Here is a 16,189-nt window from a genome sequence, read left to right on the forward strand (position 1 = left end):
GCCAATGAGGCCAGTGTAGCCAGAGGCCCGCGACAAGGCAGCTGGGGGAGATGGCGTAGATCTACTGGGCGCTGGGTCCAAGCAGACCCCCAGGCTTTTCTTTGGGGAGCAATATCCTCCCAACGGAGGGAAATATCCCTCGAGACATGCAGGCGACCTTTGTTGGATAATCTCTTAGGGACTTTTTATATCTTTATGCTTGATTTTCCCTTTCTAAAAATCTCAATGTGAACTAATCTCTTGGAGCCTGGTAGTTACCGACGGGCACGCAGGACCAACTTTGGAAGCCTGCAGAGAGGGGGTACCTTGCCGGCAGCAACCGCTTTAGGGACGTTCGGACGCGTGGGCTGACCCCGAGGGCTCCCGCCAGGTCAGAGACCGCAACCCGGGTCGCCACACCGCGCGCACCAGAGGTCCAGCTCTCCGACCCCGCCTCCTGATCAGGCTCCGCCCCACTAGGAGGATTGGCCAATGGAAAGCTGGACCTAGGCTGTGGGCGGAACCGTCGCGCTTCATCCTTTTCTGTATCTCGGCCAATGGGAAGGGGGAGCCTGGCGGAGGGCGGAGCCTCTAGCTCTCCAGACCAATGAGAGGGAGCGAGGGCGGTGCCGGAGGGCGGGGTCGGTGGGCGGGCGGGAGCGGCTATCGGAGCGCGGGGACTCGGCCGCGCTGTCTGGAATTGCGGTTCTGTCTCGGTCGGCTCCGCTTCGCTGGCTTCAGCCGAGCGCCTCAGCCGCCGCCCCTGCCCGCCGCGGCAGCGCTGTCTCGGGGCCCGGCGCGCTTGGGCGAGGGTCGGCGAGCTCCCTCGAGCAGCATGGCGGTGGAGGAAGAGGGGCTCCGGGTCTTCCAGAGCGTGAGGATCAAGATCGGTGAGTGCGGCCGGCAGCGCGGCGCGGGCGACGCGGGCGACGCGGGCGGCTCTCTGGAGGGCTCCCGGCTAGCGCCCGCCGCGGTCCGCGCATCCGGCGGCCCGGCGTCTCGGAGGCGCCCTCGTCCCGGGGACTGGCCGGCCGAGAGGGCGGGCGGGCTGCTCCGCCGGACCGGCTCCCGGCACATCTCCGCGCCTACTGGAGGGGGCCCGGGGTCGGGGCTCGGCGGAGGCGGCGGGACGGCAGCTGGGGTGCCTGGGCCGCTGCTGGCGGGAGCGGGCGCACGGGGCCGGGCGCCGGTGTCCACGCGTGTGCCGGCGCGTCGCAGTCTGGGCGCTCGCTTGTCGGGGGCCCGAGCCCTCGTCGCGCTTGGCATCCCTTCCCCCGCCCCGCCGCGCGCGCGGAAACTTCCTCCGGGGCGCGGGGAGGAGAACCCCGCCCCCCCCTCCCGGGGCCGGTTTTCCGCGGCGGGCTGCGCGGCGGTGCGCGGCCCGGGCGGGGAGGGAGCCTCCGGCCGCCGGCTGCGCGGCGGGAGCCTCCGGAGCCCGCCGCACCTCCCCCTCCTTCCATTGAGAACCAACCGTGGGAGCCTGGCCCGCAGGCCAGCCATTCAGCCCTCCTTGGGCTCTGCCTGACTGCGCAGCCAGGCTGGGGGAGGGGAAGGGAAGCGGACTCCGTCGTGGGCTGGGGAGGACTTCCCGGTTTTGTCTGCCCTGCCCGCCCGGTGGCTACCTTGGGAATGATGTGCCTGGCGGCCCCCAATCAGGGTGGCTTTCTGGAGGGACTCCCCTCACGGCCCCGTTGATGTCTAGCCTTCCTGGGATAGGAATTCTGGATCCCCGAGGGCCCGTCCTGCGGCCCTCCCTCCACCGAACTGCGCTGCACATCCCGGCCTGTCCCTCTTGAAAAGGCCCTAAATGAGCGGCACCCGGCGACTGCTTGGAGTGCCAGTTGTTGATGACATTCGATGCTGCGGAGGGATTCCAGCTACTTTCCATCAGCATGTTGTTTCCTGTCTGCTTTATTTTGGTTTGAATCATCGGGGAGACAGTTTGGTCTTTAGCTCAGAAGCACCGCAGGTGGAATGTGACATTTGGGCTTATAGCAGTGTGCGTGGAAAGGATTTTTCTTGCTTGCGTATCTGGAACCCACTGTCACTTTCAAACTGGGTACATCAACTAGCACCCTCCCTCCTGTAGGAATGACAAAGGCCACTCCTGTGAGGTTCCTAGCTGTAGTTTCCTTCAGCCAACATCTCTCTGAAGAGGAATAGGACCACTGGGCATGAGGAGTGCAATGCCTTTTGCCTCAAAGGGAGAAGGTGGGCCTTTTGGGTGGGGAGGGCTGAAGTTCGTAGAAGCCAAGCTTCCAGGTCAAAGAGGTCCAGAGATCTGCGCCTCAGTATGCATGTGGAATCCTTTTTGTGTGTTTGTTGAATCAAGCGAAAATGATTTCTTTGTTTCTTGAACCGTATGGAGAGACAGAAGGGTGAGGAAAGGCCTTGGTGCTTAGTATAGAAGCACTGGCCTGCCAAAGAAGAGTCTGTGCCCATAGGCAGTAGCAGCTTGGGAGGAAGCAGTTTTTGGAGGCTGTCCTCCCCCGCTCTGTGCTGCATTTTAAACAAGGGGCTGAAACACTGTGACTGTAACATTCACCATGTCTTAGGAGGAGGGCTGGGTAGCATTTTAGCATTTGAAATTTTGGGGCAATGGTAGTGAGGATGGGTTGAAATGCCTGAGCTCCAGCTGCTTGATCCCTCATTGGTGCTCTCAAGCGTTCTCACCTGCAGAGCTAGTCAGGAGGGACACCCGTGGGTGTTTGGGCAGCACAGCTCTCTGTACACAGGAGGCCAGGCTTCTAGGTTCCCACCACCTCTGGCTTGAACTCAGGGCCTGGGCACTGTCCCTGAGCCTCTTTGTGCTCAAGGCTAGTACTCTACCACTTGAGCCACAGAACCACTACTGGCTTTTTGGAGTCATTTATTGGACATGAGAGTCTAAGGGGAACTTTTCTTCCCTGGCTGGCTTCGAACTGAGATCATCAGATCTCAGCCTCCTGGAAAGTTAGGATTATAGGTGTGAGCCACCGGGCACCCAACTAGGTTTCTTTCTGTAGTTCTCTTTGTAGCTGTTCTTAGATTGTCCTCTTTGAGTGCTCCTGGCCTTAAGTGGTGTAGGAGTTAAGGATAGCAGAAGTGACTTGAATCTCCACCCCCCCACCCCCATAGTTGCCCCTTGGTGCATCTGTGGCATTCACCTGGGAGCTTTGCCTCCAGGCATGCTGGCTTTTGGCTAAGTCCGCCAGTGACTTGCTGGACAATGTAGGCAAACCTCTTCTTATCTGCACAAGGCAGGCCGTCCTTGCCTGCTTCATCCGATGGGAGTTTACAAGGCAGTGTTGTTCAGGCTTCATCGGTGGCCTTCCGCAACCCTCAGGGGTGGGGGGGAAACTGTCCCTAAAATCTTACAGATAAACAGCATCATTACACTCTTGCTAGGAAAGTAGGCAGGCTATTGGGGGGGGGGGGAGGGGAGTTTCAGGTATGAGGCTTGGTTACTTCTGGTTTTGATTTTGGAGTATGAGATTTGGTCTCCTCAGAGGCTAGTTGGAGAAAATAGAGGAATCTTCCTCTTCCTCCTTTCCAAACTGTTGTTCCTTCTACATTTTGCAAATAGGATAGTGGGGGGGGGGGTGGGCAAACAGAAGTACAGTGTTTCTGTTGTGACCATTTTGAGTTACTTGTGTTGAAGAATCTGTTACTTCCCCATTTAAATTTTGCAGGGTTATTTTGGATGTGTTCTTCTGTACACTTAGAATCTTAAGCACTGTATCTTTGGTAACAATTACTCCTTTGTTACAGCAACGGCTCAGCTGTCATGTGTGTGACCGATCCTTGCTTCCTTAAGGCTGCTGTGTTGAGGAAGTGTGTGGTCCGATGCTCCACCATTGACACTGACCCATGGTTTGGGGAACAAGCCACTGTGAAAATGCTTCTGCTCAGCAGCATTATTTTGGGTCTGGCACTTCTGAGACTTACAGTATAGCTTTATTTTCCTCTCATACTTTCCTTTTGTATAATATTTACTACTTGTTTATAAAAGTGTCATGTTATCTTGATAAACACTTTCAATAAAAGGTATACTGTTAAAAGTAAAACTTAAAACTCCTAGCCTTGCATTCCTAGAGCAGAAAAGTCTCCTTGAAGAACTGTGACTATTTTCCTTTTTTTTTTTTTTTTTTGAGGTGCTATCAGAAGTCAGGTCTGCTGAGAGCCTTTGGGTCTCTGGAAAGCCAGGCTTTATCTCCTTTGCTATCAGACCCTAAGCTACCTCTGTAAGCTTTTTGTGGATCTTGGCATCTGCTGCTCTGTTCCTTTATTGAATGGTTAGAACTTGGTGGTGAGGAAGGACATTGGTGGCCAGAGCATCAGAACAGCTATTCCTTTCTTTCAGCAGGACTTGGGGAGCTGTGGGCCAGGACTGGTGGCCTCTTGCCTGGCAGGCTCCTTGCCTGATGGCAAACAAAATCTCACCAAGAGTGCATAGTACCCAGAGAGAAGAGGACAGACATGGTGGTTACCAGGCACAAGTACAAGATAGGGTCATTGTGTGGTACCCAGACTGCACTGTCTTGGCCAGTCAACTGGTAAACAGGTGGCAAGTGACAGAGCTCAAGGTTATGGGCTAGAAGCACAGGTTTCAGATTCAACTCTACCTGGAGTGTGACAGTTGGATCCCATGGGGCCACCATGCATGGTGCCAGGGCTGAGATGGGGATCACAGGCTGGAGGGCAGGCAGTGGACCTATAGAGGCCAAGTCTTCTTTGTAGGTTAACATGGTCAGTTGTCAGAATAGTGTCTTCCTGGCCAAGGCTAGATTCAGAGAGGAGAGATGTTCTGTGAATCCATGGAGTTGCCTCAGTCATGGGACAGCTTCCTGTGTGTCCAGGGGTGTGGAAGTGCTGTGCTAGCCATGTGTGGTCCTTGGCATCAGAAATTTTGAATTCTCCTGCCCTCTTTGATGCTAAAATTAACTTGAGTATTCCATTATCCGAGCTTAGCTAAGCTGTCTGCACTATTTTTAACTGTTCAGAACTAGAGTGTAGAGCTTGGCCTCTGTGGAAGCTGGGAAGGCTCTGACAGGGTGGTGTTAGCCTGAGACTTCAGGTTCAGCCTGGGAGGTGGTTGGGTTTGCTATGTCTCCGGGGTGGTGAGAAGTGCAAGGTTTAAGTGAGAGATTTGTGTATCATCTCATTTTGTTTTAAATCCTCATGACTTCATGAAATTGAGATGGAGGGAGGGAAACCCATAGAATGTAATTTGCCTTAAAGACTACAGGAATTGTCCAGTTTCATGTGGCCTGGAATTCCTGCCTTCCTTACCTCTGAACACTGCCTGTCAGGAGAGCACTGCTTGCTCCTCTCTGTGAAAGAGAAGGGTTGCTAGGGAGCAGGACGGTTGCAAGGGACCACTAATTGATAGTTGTGGACAGTAGGCTGAGCATTGGTTGAAGAGATTTGGGACTGAGCCTCATGCCCCAGCAAGTGCAGGGCTGGGACAGGAGTCAGGGATATTTGAGCATGGCCATTATTTCCCTAGACCTCTGGCATATGAACTCAGCTGGGATTTGGACGGCAGGATATAGGCCCTGTGGCCTACTCATTTCCAAAACTAAGTGGCCACATAGCAAAAAGTAGGAACAAAGTAAATGTAAATGCAGGCTGAAAGAGTAAACACATGGTATAACATCTACATGTGGTCTGTTCTGTTGCTTTTTGAGGAATGAGTGAAGCCAAGGCCAGACACAAGAACTGGTCATGGGTTGCACCTAAACCAGTTGTTTGCTGCTTTGCTGGTCTGCCAGTCTGCCGTTGTGCTTCCATCTGTGTTCGCTGCTAAGACATCCAAACCCCGCATGTAGTTGAGGATATTACAGTGCCTCAGAATCTTCCTTTGGTTTCATTAAAAAAAAAATCTTTCTGAGGAAAAAAAAAATCACTTTCCTGTTTAAAAAAGTTCTTGAGGCTTCTCTTTCTAGTTCCAAATCCACTTGTGGAAAGTTTGCTTTGATTTTACACCCTGCTTGCCTTTCCCCTGACTCAGCATTGGGGCTCACCTTAAGGGGCTGGTGCGTCAGCCATGGACATGCAGACATCTTGTGGTATGGTGCCGTAGTTGGCAGTGGTCCAGACTGTGTTGTGTAGGACAGGTATTTTTTTTTTTTTGGCCAGTCCTGGGCCTTGGACTCAGGGCCTGAGCACTGTCCCTGGCTTCTTCCCGCTCAAGGCTAGCACTCCGCCACTTGAGCCACAGCGCCGCTTCTGGCCGTTTTCTGTATATGTGGTGCTGGGGAATCGAACCTAGGGCCTCGTGTATCCGAGGCAGGCACTCTTGCCACTAGGCTATATCCCCAGCCCGGGACAGGTATTTTTAATTTCTCTTGTCCAAGGCTGACAGAAGCCTGGTGGCTGTCCCAGTGTCATGCTCCCAGGAAAAGATTTGCTGTCAGGGAGAGAGACCCAGGGCCATACCACTAAGTTGTCCTCTGATGGGTCTTTGGATCCTGAGGCTAGGTATCTTAGTCATCAGCAAGCCAAGTCCCTGCCTCAGACAGGAGTGGCTGCCCTTACCACTGAGTGCCAATCCTTTTTTTAATTTTAATATTTTACTTAAAAGTTAACATACATTAATAACACTAGGGGATTTCATTGTAGTAATTCCATACATGTGTACAGTGTACTTTGAGCATGTGTATCCTTTTTAATTATCATTTCCTTCTCTTCCATTTTCCAAACAGTGTCAGGTGAGTTTCATATGGATAGTGAACTTCCAGCCTCTTTGCTCTTTGGTGTCCTTTCACTTCGCCCTCCAGACGGTGCCCCTTTACATTTGTGACTCATTATCATACTATCTTTCTTGGTGCATCTTGAAGACAGCCTTCAGCAGAGCTCCACCTTTAGGTTGTCTAGCTCTTGTGGCTCCAGGCAGGCAGAACTGAGGAGGAGTTGGTTTCAGGAGTTACTGCTTGTGAACACTGCCCTGGTTGAGGGACTTGGAGCAACTGGAATGTCTGATCAATATCTGGTAGACAGTGCTTCCTGGGGCTGTATGTATTGACAGCCTTCAGACCAGAGTCACAGGGCATGGTTCCTTTGGAGGTGACTTTCTCCTTCTATACTCTGACATCCTTCTCGGTAGATTATGATCCACTCTCAGCTTCAGCTCCCCACGAGAGGAAGACATGGCTCTGATAAGTGGGAGGTAGGTAGTTAGGGGTACGGGGTAACTCAGCTGGTGTATAGGCTCAGGGATATTAGCAGAGATCCAAGAACATGAACTGCAAAACTGCAAAAAAAAACTTCTGCACAACTGATCTGTGTGTAGCCCCAGGGGCCACGACCAGGATGGACTTTTGTTCTGAGTCTGGAGTGGGTGCTAGGATGGGGCTGGTTTTCCCATGATCTTTGGGTTGGAGGCTGAGCTGGGGAATTCCAGACCCTCAGTACTGCAGCTGGCAAACTCGGCCTTTTCCGGAAGCCCTTCTGGGCTGGCCTGGAGCTGATGGCTGATGGCTGACTGCTGTGGGACTAGAATCCTGGGAAAGTTCTATAGCAAAGGACCCTGGAGAGTATGCTATCTCTTATTCCCCTGGCTGACCTCTCAGATTCATCCTTCTGGATTTGAGGGTGTGTGCTGAATCTTCACCTCTGCAGAATCTTGCTGGAGTAGAACACAGGCCTATGTGCCTTCAGCTGGCTCCTTGCAGGGAGGATGTGGTTCTGCTGCCCAGCCTACACGGGTGAACCTGGGCTGAGTGCACAGTAGAGGCAAGCAGATTGCTGACCTTGAGGCAGGAAGAACACCAAAGGCACCTGAGTTTCCAGGACCCTCTGTATGCTCCAGTTGCAGGAATGACATTGACAGCTGTGAATAGGTTTTAACCTAGGACCACACAACAGGGCACTTTATCTATAGTTTAGGACTGAGTTCTAAGGATGGGAACTGTGTTCTCTGCTCACATGTGCACACCTGGCATTGCCCGATGACTGTTACTCATAGGGCTTGTGAAGAAGTGGAATGGGGAGAGAGAATTGGACTGTACCCCTGAGGCAGGCCTCGAGGTGAAGGCAAGTGTCACTCTTTTTTTCCTTTTTCACCAGCTATCCACTTGTGATATGATTATAAGCACACAGTACCTTATATGCAGGTGCTTGCACATGCAATCTTCATACATGTGCATGTTCACACATACTTCACACAATATGCACATACGTTCACACACAGAGACATATACATATGAATATGCACATACCACTTGCAACATACATAGGCTCTGCTCAGGCAGTGCACACTCTATACATGTGTACACCTCAGGACCACTTTCAGGATAGAGTTGCATACCCTGGTGTGTGCTGTTGTAGTTGGGTGGCTCCCACTGCTTTTCCTTTTTGCTGAGATCCACAGCAGCAGGAATGGGTCAGTCCTTGCTCTCTGAGCTACGTGGAGTTAAAATGTTCCCTGGTTCTAGTATAACCCTTCATCTTTTTTTCTTTCCAACAGGCTGGGCCACCTAGCACTTCAGTCATGTGATCTTGACTCCATAGTGTGCGTGTTTAGGATCACTGTAGGTGTCTGTTTAGGATCACTTGGGATTTGAGAGCCTATTTAAGATATCTTGGTTCTTGCTTCTATAGCGTTGGAGCTGTGGTGCACCTGCTCTTCTCCTGTCCACACTTGAAATATTTTCCCACACTTTTTGTTTGTTATGTGGTGCCAGGGAATTGAACCCAAGGCCTCAGCGTCTCATGCACGCTAGGCATGCATTCTGCCATTAAGTATTTCCTCTTCCCCTGCCCCCAATTGTTTTTGAATTTTAAACATTTTGTGTTTGTGTAACAGACTTTATGTCCTTAGACCTCCCACTTAGGGTCTTTCTTGTGACATTTTTCCTGTATTTGGTTTTCACCTGTGTGTTAGGATCTGAGGCCAGTTTCAGTGCCCAGATTGTGTACCCAGGACACCATACTGGGATTCAAGTGGATGTTCCTACATCAGTAACTTTGGATCAGGCTTGTGGGTGATTTCTATTCAGGGCTTGTTTTAGGCCAGAATTTGTTGATGCAAACTGCTGGAAGATGACCTCTTGCTGGAATAGAGTATGTAGGACCCTGCTGAGATATTCAGTCCCCTCTAGCCATGCTGGCTGCATAGGCTTTTTGGTGTCCCCTGGGCTGCAGATAGGTTGTGGTGACTCCCTAGAGGATTTGCAGAGGCAGTGGTTGAGCCCTCAGTGTAGCTCCCCTGCTCCCCAGCCACCCATCCATTGTTGGTCATCTGTGGCATTCCTTTTGCCATTCATCATTTCCTGCTCCTAGCCAGCACTGTGTTCAGTGTTTGGAGAGCTTTTCTCAGCATCAGGACCGGAGAATGTGTTTATACATGTTCTGAGCGGAAATAAAGGATCATGTGGAAAGAAAAAATATTTTTCACTGTGCTTTTGCTGAATGTCTTGATTTAAAATTATTTTGTTTAATGAAGTATACTTCCATATTTTCTCCAGGGAATCCTCTTCCCTCCTTGTCTTCTTTCTGGGTCCTCTAGACAGCAGAAGGGAGGGTTTGGCGGAATGAGTAAAGCTGAAGGGATATGCACATTTCTACCTGAATCAAATTTGGTGTTGCCTCCTCCTTGCTGTTCCCATTCAATATCACCAAGAACAGCCATTGTGCTCCCCAAGGCTCTACTGTGCCACCACTCCACCAGAGTCCAGACATTCTCCCCAGGTCAAGGTCATACCTGCTCCATAGCTTTCCTTGAACTAGTAATGTGGGAAGGGTCTGCATTTGTGGAGGTTTCTTGAGTTTTTACAGATATGACACGCCAGTAGGAAAATTGAAGTGTGGACACTGAGGCTGCCTGTTGACTTAGGGAGTGATGCTGCAGATGTAGTTCTGTGTATTCAGATTCTGGATGTGCTTCAAAGTTGTTGGTCTCCCAGGGAAAGCAGGCAGGCATGGCTCAAAAGGGTTTGGTTATTGCCTTGGGGCCACACATAAACACCTTTGTTCTGGCCTTGGTCTTCTCTTTCTTAAGGTGCTCACTTATTTGTTAGGGTCCTTGTCACAAGGGCAATTAAAGGGCAGTATAGGACAGTGCTACTCTGGCTGATTGTGAGCAGCTGCAGTTGTAGGGCCCTGTTGCCCTTGCTTGGCTTACTGGCTCTTTCCACAGGAAGAAGGCATGTGCTGTGGTTGGGATGTTGAATATCCTCAGAAGCTTCTGTGTTGGGGGGTCATTGCCCAGGCTGATGCTGTTGGGAGGTGGAAAAGCAACTTTAGTAGGTGGCCAAGGTCCCTGTCACTCTTGCTTGGCTTGCTAGCTTTGCAAGGCCTATTGCCCCTGATTGTTGGCTTTGGCACACATCCCTCAGAAGTCATTCCTTCTGTCAAGAACTGAAGAAGACCAAGAGGAGAGAAAGACCATTTGGTATCTTCTGGGTTCTTGTCCTCAGGAGACTAGCTCCTTATCCCAGTTCTTGAGAGCTAGTTAGCCTTGTGAATGGCAGAATAAGCATGGCCATCTGCCCTGGTCTTCTAGACCGTTGCGCCAGGGAGGGAGCTTTTCCAGAGCAGCAACTTTTTAATACATTTTTCTGTTTTTATGCACAGGTTCTCTCCAGGCAGATCCCTTCTTTCCCCAGCAGACATCTGCATTGGTTGGGACATCTTTGTGTTACTCTGTAGGGGAAGGGTTTATCATGGACACCCACTGGTAGGGAGGGAAGCATTTTTTAATATCCCATACTCCTCACTGTAGTCCCCCAGAGAGCCCCAGAGTTTGTGGCACTGAGGGTGAGAAGCCCTTGTTGAATGACATTTGTGGATTATGTACGACAGGGAGAGAAATTTGGGGACAGCATTGGACTCTGGGAATATTGAATGTGTGTCTGACTTTAGATCTTTCAACTTCTCTTTAGGAAATGGGATCTCCAAGAGCTGTCAGTCACAATTTAGGGGTGGAGAACAAACATTCTAGGCATATCTGCTGGAGAAAGTAGTGGATGGTATAGACAGCACAGTTGCTACTAACCATTCCAGTGAGACTGGAATGTCTTGATCTTAGGGCTGAGAGGCAGAGACACTGGGGCCCAGTCTGCCTGGTGTAAACTCTAACCCTGTAGCTTATAGCTGTGTGTGACCTTTGCCAGAATTATTTCAGCTCTCTGTGCCTAGGTTTTAGGGTTGTTATTGAGGTTGATAAAAATTGCTCCTTTGTAGAATGGTTAAAAAGGTTGGGTACTAATTCCATGCCAATTCCCGGGAATATTACCCTTATTCAGTTCCTCATCCCATGCACAGGAACAGTGTAGACCTTGCTCACAGTCACAAGTCTCCTGTTGGGTGAGCTGAAGACTACCATTACTTAACTAACAGAAAATATTTCTTTTGAGCATATATTATTTTATTAGTGACCTCGGGCAGTGTGTATCAGATAGGGACAGGAGGGCATGAGCTTGTGGGGCCACTGTGGCCCAGTATTTGCTCTACCTATTTTTTGCTGGCCAGGTCAATGTACCTACCTGGGCCATGGGTTTCTACTTGTTCTGCTGGGCTGATGGCAGTCTACAAGGAAGTCTGGAATATAGTGGGCCTTGGAGGAAGCTTCTGTGTCACCTCCTCCCAGAGGATGTATAAGTGGCTGCAAAAATGCTGATTATGACAGTTAGTAAAATACTAATTGAGCAGATAATTCTGGGCCTAGTGTCCATTAATGGATGCATTGCAGCATCATGGGAAAGCATGGGTGTGCAGGCATCATTGGCTGCTTTCCCCAGATCTTGACTGGGAAATTGGCATTGGTTCTTACTGCAGCTTGGTATAGGGGCAGTAAAGCAGAGCACAGTGCACAAGACTGTGGCTGAAGACAGGCTTCTACAGGTACCACTAGGCAGGATGCACTCCAGGTGGCCCCTGAGGTATCAGCTTGTTTTTCAGCTCTGTGCCCTTTGCTAGGCCTTCCAGTGGCTCTATTCTGTGGCTCTTGTGACAGGAAGTGGGTATGTGCTGTTGTAGGGATGTTGAATGTTCCCCAAGGGCTCATGAGTTAGATGCTGAATCCCCCCCAACTTGGCACTATTGGGTATCCTAGAGCCATTAGGAGGTGGCTGAGTTGGAGGCCTTTGGAGTCATTGGGGGTTTCTCTCAAAGGAGGTAGTGAGAATCCAGCCTCTTCTTGCTCATTCATTCCTAGCCTTGAGGGGAATAGTTTTGTGCCTCCTACACTTCTACCACAACGTGCAGCAGCATGCTGAAAGCAGTGGGCCAATTGACCATGGACTAGAATTTCCAAAATGGAACTAAAATGAACCTTTTCTCCCTATAAGGTAATTAAAACAGTATGAATATAACATGGACTGTCTTACAAACTATAGGAAGTGATTTTGCAACTGGCCTCAGAAAACACTGGGCATTATGTAGTCAGGTCAGATGAGAGTTCAGCTGCTTGGTTCCAGCCTCACACACTCTGGGATGCTGGCTTGCCTTCCATTGAGGTGTTGTATTCATCTGCTGGATTTGAATCCAGCAAAGCTGACTGGTCTATCTTAGCTGGAAAATGCCTGGGACACTCTCCTTGCACAGGGGCAAAGATGATACTACCCATTAGCAGTGAATGAATGCAGATATTTTCAGGCTGCCAGATCATAGCTCCAGCTATGATCCATTCTGCAGCCTGTCTGTGGAAGTCTCCTTTCTCGCTCAGGCTTGTTGACTGCTTATAGCTAGGGTTGGGCACCTGGTAATAGTACTTGGCTCCCAGAAATAAAAGCACCCCTGGGTTCCCTTGCTCTCCAAGACTAGTTGGATCACTTCATTGTTGATGCTTTGTAAGTGAGGGTACTGATATCCACATTCTACTAGAGGGTCAGAGTGAACCAGAGTTGCTTTGATAAGTAAATAGCTAATGAGGATCAGTTACTTTTCACTACTATGGCTTAAAGATCACAAAAATGTTATCTATACATTTAAAGCCTAGGACTCACTGTGTACCATTTGGCAAGTGAGCAGCTAGTTTTTATGGTTGGCGCTCATGCTGGCTGTCCGAACTAAGAAATGCTGATTAATTCATCTGTCTATTCCAGGCCTCCTTCTCTTCACTCCGGAGACATGCCAGGCCCAGATGTACTAGAGCTCTTTCCAAGATAGGTCTGGACTTGGGTCTAATAAAGGAAACCTCAGGAAATCCAGAACAGAAAGCTAGCACATGGCCAGAGGAAATTCATTTTAAGGTCCACAGATAAATTTGTGGTTTGACTTACTAATAACACAGAAAATAGCCAGCTCACGGAGGACAAGAAATATCTCATTTGTTTAAAGTCTCCAGCACCTAGCTTAGCGTCTGCTTAGGACTTAGAAATGCAGGGCGAGGATTTGTGGGATTAGTGAGCACAGTTAAGGTTGACTGATCTCTCACATCTACTGTTCCAGGACCTGGAATTCAGGTGGTGGGTTGTGCCAGCATGTTTTTCTTGTTAAAAGGTTGCTGTCATTGCCTAGGTTTGTTAGAAGCAGTTTTGTCATTTCAAATGAACTGATCAGTGACCTGCATCGTGTAAAATACGTCTTGATACTCCTTCTGTTCATTGCAAACGGTTGTACAGTCATAGGCAGCTCCTAGTGCCAGGTGGTGCTAATCCTCAGTGCTTGCTCCCAGTGCCAGTGGTGATTGCTCCCATTATTCAGGTGGTGCTCCTTCCCAGAGCTCAGGTGGTGCTCCTTCCCAGTGTTCAGGTGGTGCTCCTTCCCAGTTTTCAGGTGATGCTCCCTCCCAGACCTCAGGTGGTGCTCCCTCCCAGACCTCAGGTGGTGCTCCCTCCCAGACCTCAGGTGGTGCTTGCTCCCACTGTTTACTCCTAGTGCTCAGATTGTGCTCACACCAAGCTGCGGCTCTGGGTCTACTGAGGAGGATTTCTCCTGTTCCTGAATTTCCACAGGCAGGCACAGGTGTGTGAGACTTTATGTGGTTGCTGTAGCACAGGGTTCTAGGCTAGTCCATGGTGCTGGGAGTGCAGGTTGAAAACCAAGCCAACCCATGTCCTTGGCCAAAACTTAAGCTATGAATGTCTCAGAACCGGTTTATGAGGCTGTGGCCTTGTGGCCTGGAATTGAGAACTTGAGTAACACCACTCACTTGTGAAACTCTTGAGATTTTGACCCAGTCCAGGATTGCAACAGATAGAGGTGGCCATCTGGAGAGGTCTCTGTAATCCTGAGTTGGCCCTGTCACATACCCTGACTCTACCCTTCTTATAACTCCCAGTGCTGATGTGGTTAGAGGCTATCTGGCCTAATGCTGTCTCTGTTACCTGGAACTCCCCACTGGGTCACATACATTAATTCTGATGTCTCAGTGGGGCCAGGGCTTAGCAAGAGGGCTATGCCTTCCACAGGGACTGTGGGTGGTTCTGGATTATCTTTTAGAGAGTGGTGAGAGGGAGATATTTTACATAGCCTCTACCCAGACTGAGTGCTTGCAGGCCTCAACCCTGATTCCAGCACCAGGAAACAGCACAGTTCAACCATATCCTTGGAACAGCAGCTGTTGGAGCTCAGCTGGTGAGTGTCTGAGTGGGAGCCAAAAGGCTCTGAGTACTGCATGTTTATTGGGTCCTACTGGGTAAGTGAGGTCTCCAGTGAGACCCTAGCAGCCAGATAGTCTCCTTCTAATGGTAGGAACTCAGGCTGAGAAAGAAGCCAATGTCTGCTTTGAAATGGTGGCTCAGCAGCTAACATCCTGGGCTGAGCACCTTGCAGTGGCTGCAGACCTTTGCTTCTGAGTTGCTGGTTTCTTGTGCCTCCCTTTAGAAAGGGCAGCTGTAATATAAGCTCCTCTGCTGTTGTGACTGATTCACCCTGCCTTGCTATAGTTGGCTTCTGCTTCCTTGGATCCATCCATTTGAACCTCTTGAAAGGATTGCAGGCTGAGGGTGGGACTGTGGGGAAGGAAGCAGAGGCCTTTTAATCTGAGGCCTGGTAATAAAAAGAGATGCTATACTCACTTGCATGATCTAGCAGTTAGGAGGGTGGGGAAATGGAACTTGAATCCTCACTTGTCTACCAGGGTTACTTGGAGGGATTCATGGATGTCTGGGAGATATGCTGGGCTCTGGGTAGTTGGGGGTCCTAAGCTTAGATGTAGCATCTCCTTTCTAATTTCTTCTTTTCATATATACTGTAATTCCTATCATCTGCTCTAGGGATGTTGCAGCTTAGGCTTCTATGTTAGGCTTCAAAGAGGAGCCAGAGAAAGTTTTGTTGCCTCAGTATAGTTTGCATTTTTTAAGATATGATGGTGGAAGTGAAGACTGTGATTTCCTGTGAGGCCAATTTATTTCAATCCATGGAAGATCAAGAATTGGCCCTCGGTTGGATAGTGAGCAGTTAACTACCAGCTAAAGGCCCAGATTTTTGGAGTTAAAAATAGAAGTGGAGGGAAAAAAAGGATGAAACGGGAGAGGAAATCCAAGGAGCAAAAATTCAAGGTGAAATGGCCCTGTGGGCACAAAGCTGGTGGGAAGATGGGTGCCAGTATATTTCCTTTATTTCTAAGGAGGTTGAACATTCTTTATGAGATTATTAGCCATTTTTGTAGTTCTTTTTTCTGTTCATTTGCCCACTTATTAGATTGTTTGTTCTTTTTGGCTACTTTAAGTTTCAGTAATTTAGGAACAAATGTTTTAAGTTTGGTTATTAGCTATAGATAAATTTTAAACAAAAATATATCCAGAAGATGAAGGGTACACTTAATGTGTAGACACAGGTTTGTTTTTATTATTATTATTATTGCCAGTCCTGGGGCTTGAACTTAGGGCCTGAGCACTGTCCCCGGCTTCTTTTTGCTCAAGGCTAGCACTCTACCACTAGAGTCACTTCTGGCTTTTTCTATATATGTGGTGCTGAGGAATCAAACCCAGGTCTTCATGTATACGAGGGAAGCACTCGGTACCACTAGGCCATATTCTCAGCCCTGACACAGGGTTATTATAAGGAAAAGTGAAGGTGGTTATTCTAGGGAAACTTAAAGAGGATAAGTAGTAAACAAGCAGGTGTGCAGCATGTGTTCCATCTGGGTTGCCCGTGTGGCATCACCACAGGTGATCAGCAGGTGCGCTAGAGATGCAGAAGCAGGTCACAGGCACATAGAGCCCAATTGATGCTGGAGATTGCATTTGAGCTCACTGAGAAAAGGAGTGGTTTTATAAACAGAGATGACTTCATGTCCTCCATGTAAAATAGGCATTAAAGTATATAAAAGGTGGGCATC

The 16,189-nt window shown here is 49.5% G+C and overlaps 1 protein-coding gene across 1 annotated transcript in view; it reads left to right on the forward strand.

Moving 5' to 3' along the window:
* Positions 1-665: 665 nt before the first annotated feature.
* Rasa3 (RAS p21 protein activator 3) overlaps positions 666-16,189 on the forward strand; it is a 99,720-nt gene continuing 84,196 nt past the window's right edge. Inside the window, exon 1 of the mRNA XM_048341033.1 lies at positions 666-869. Within this exon, the coding sequence (XP_048196990.1) occupies positions 815-869 (55 nt within the window). The 5' untranslated portion in view covers positions 666-814. The remainder of the gene's footprint in view (positions 870-16,189) is intronic.

Source organism: Perognathus longimembris, chromosome 3 (genome assembly GCF_023159225.1).
Source record: "Perognathus longimembris pacificus isolate PPM17 chromosome 3, ASM2315922v1, whole genome shotgun sequence".
NCBI classification, from domain to species: domain Eukaryota; kingdom Metazoa; phylum Chordata; class Mammalia; order Rodentia; family Heteromyidae; genus Perognathus; species Perognathus longimembris.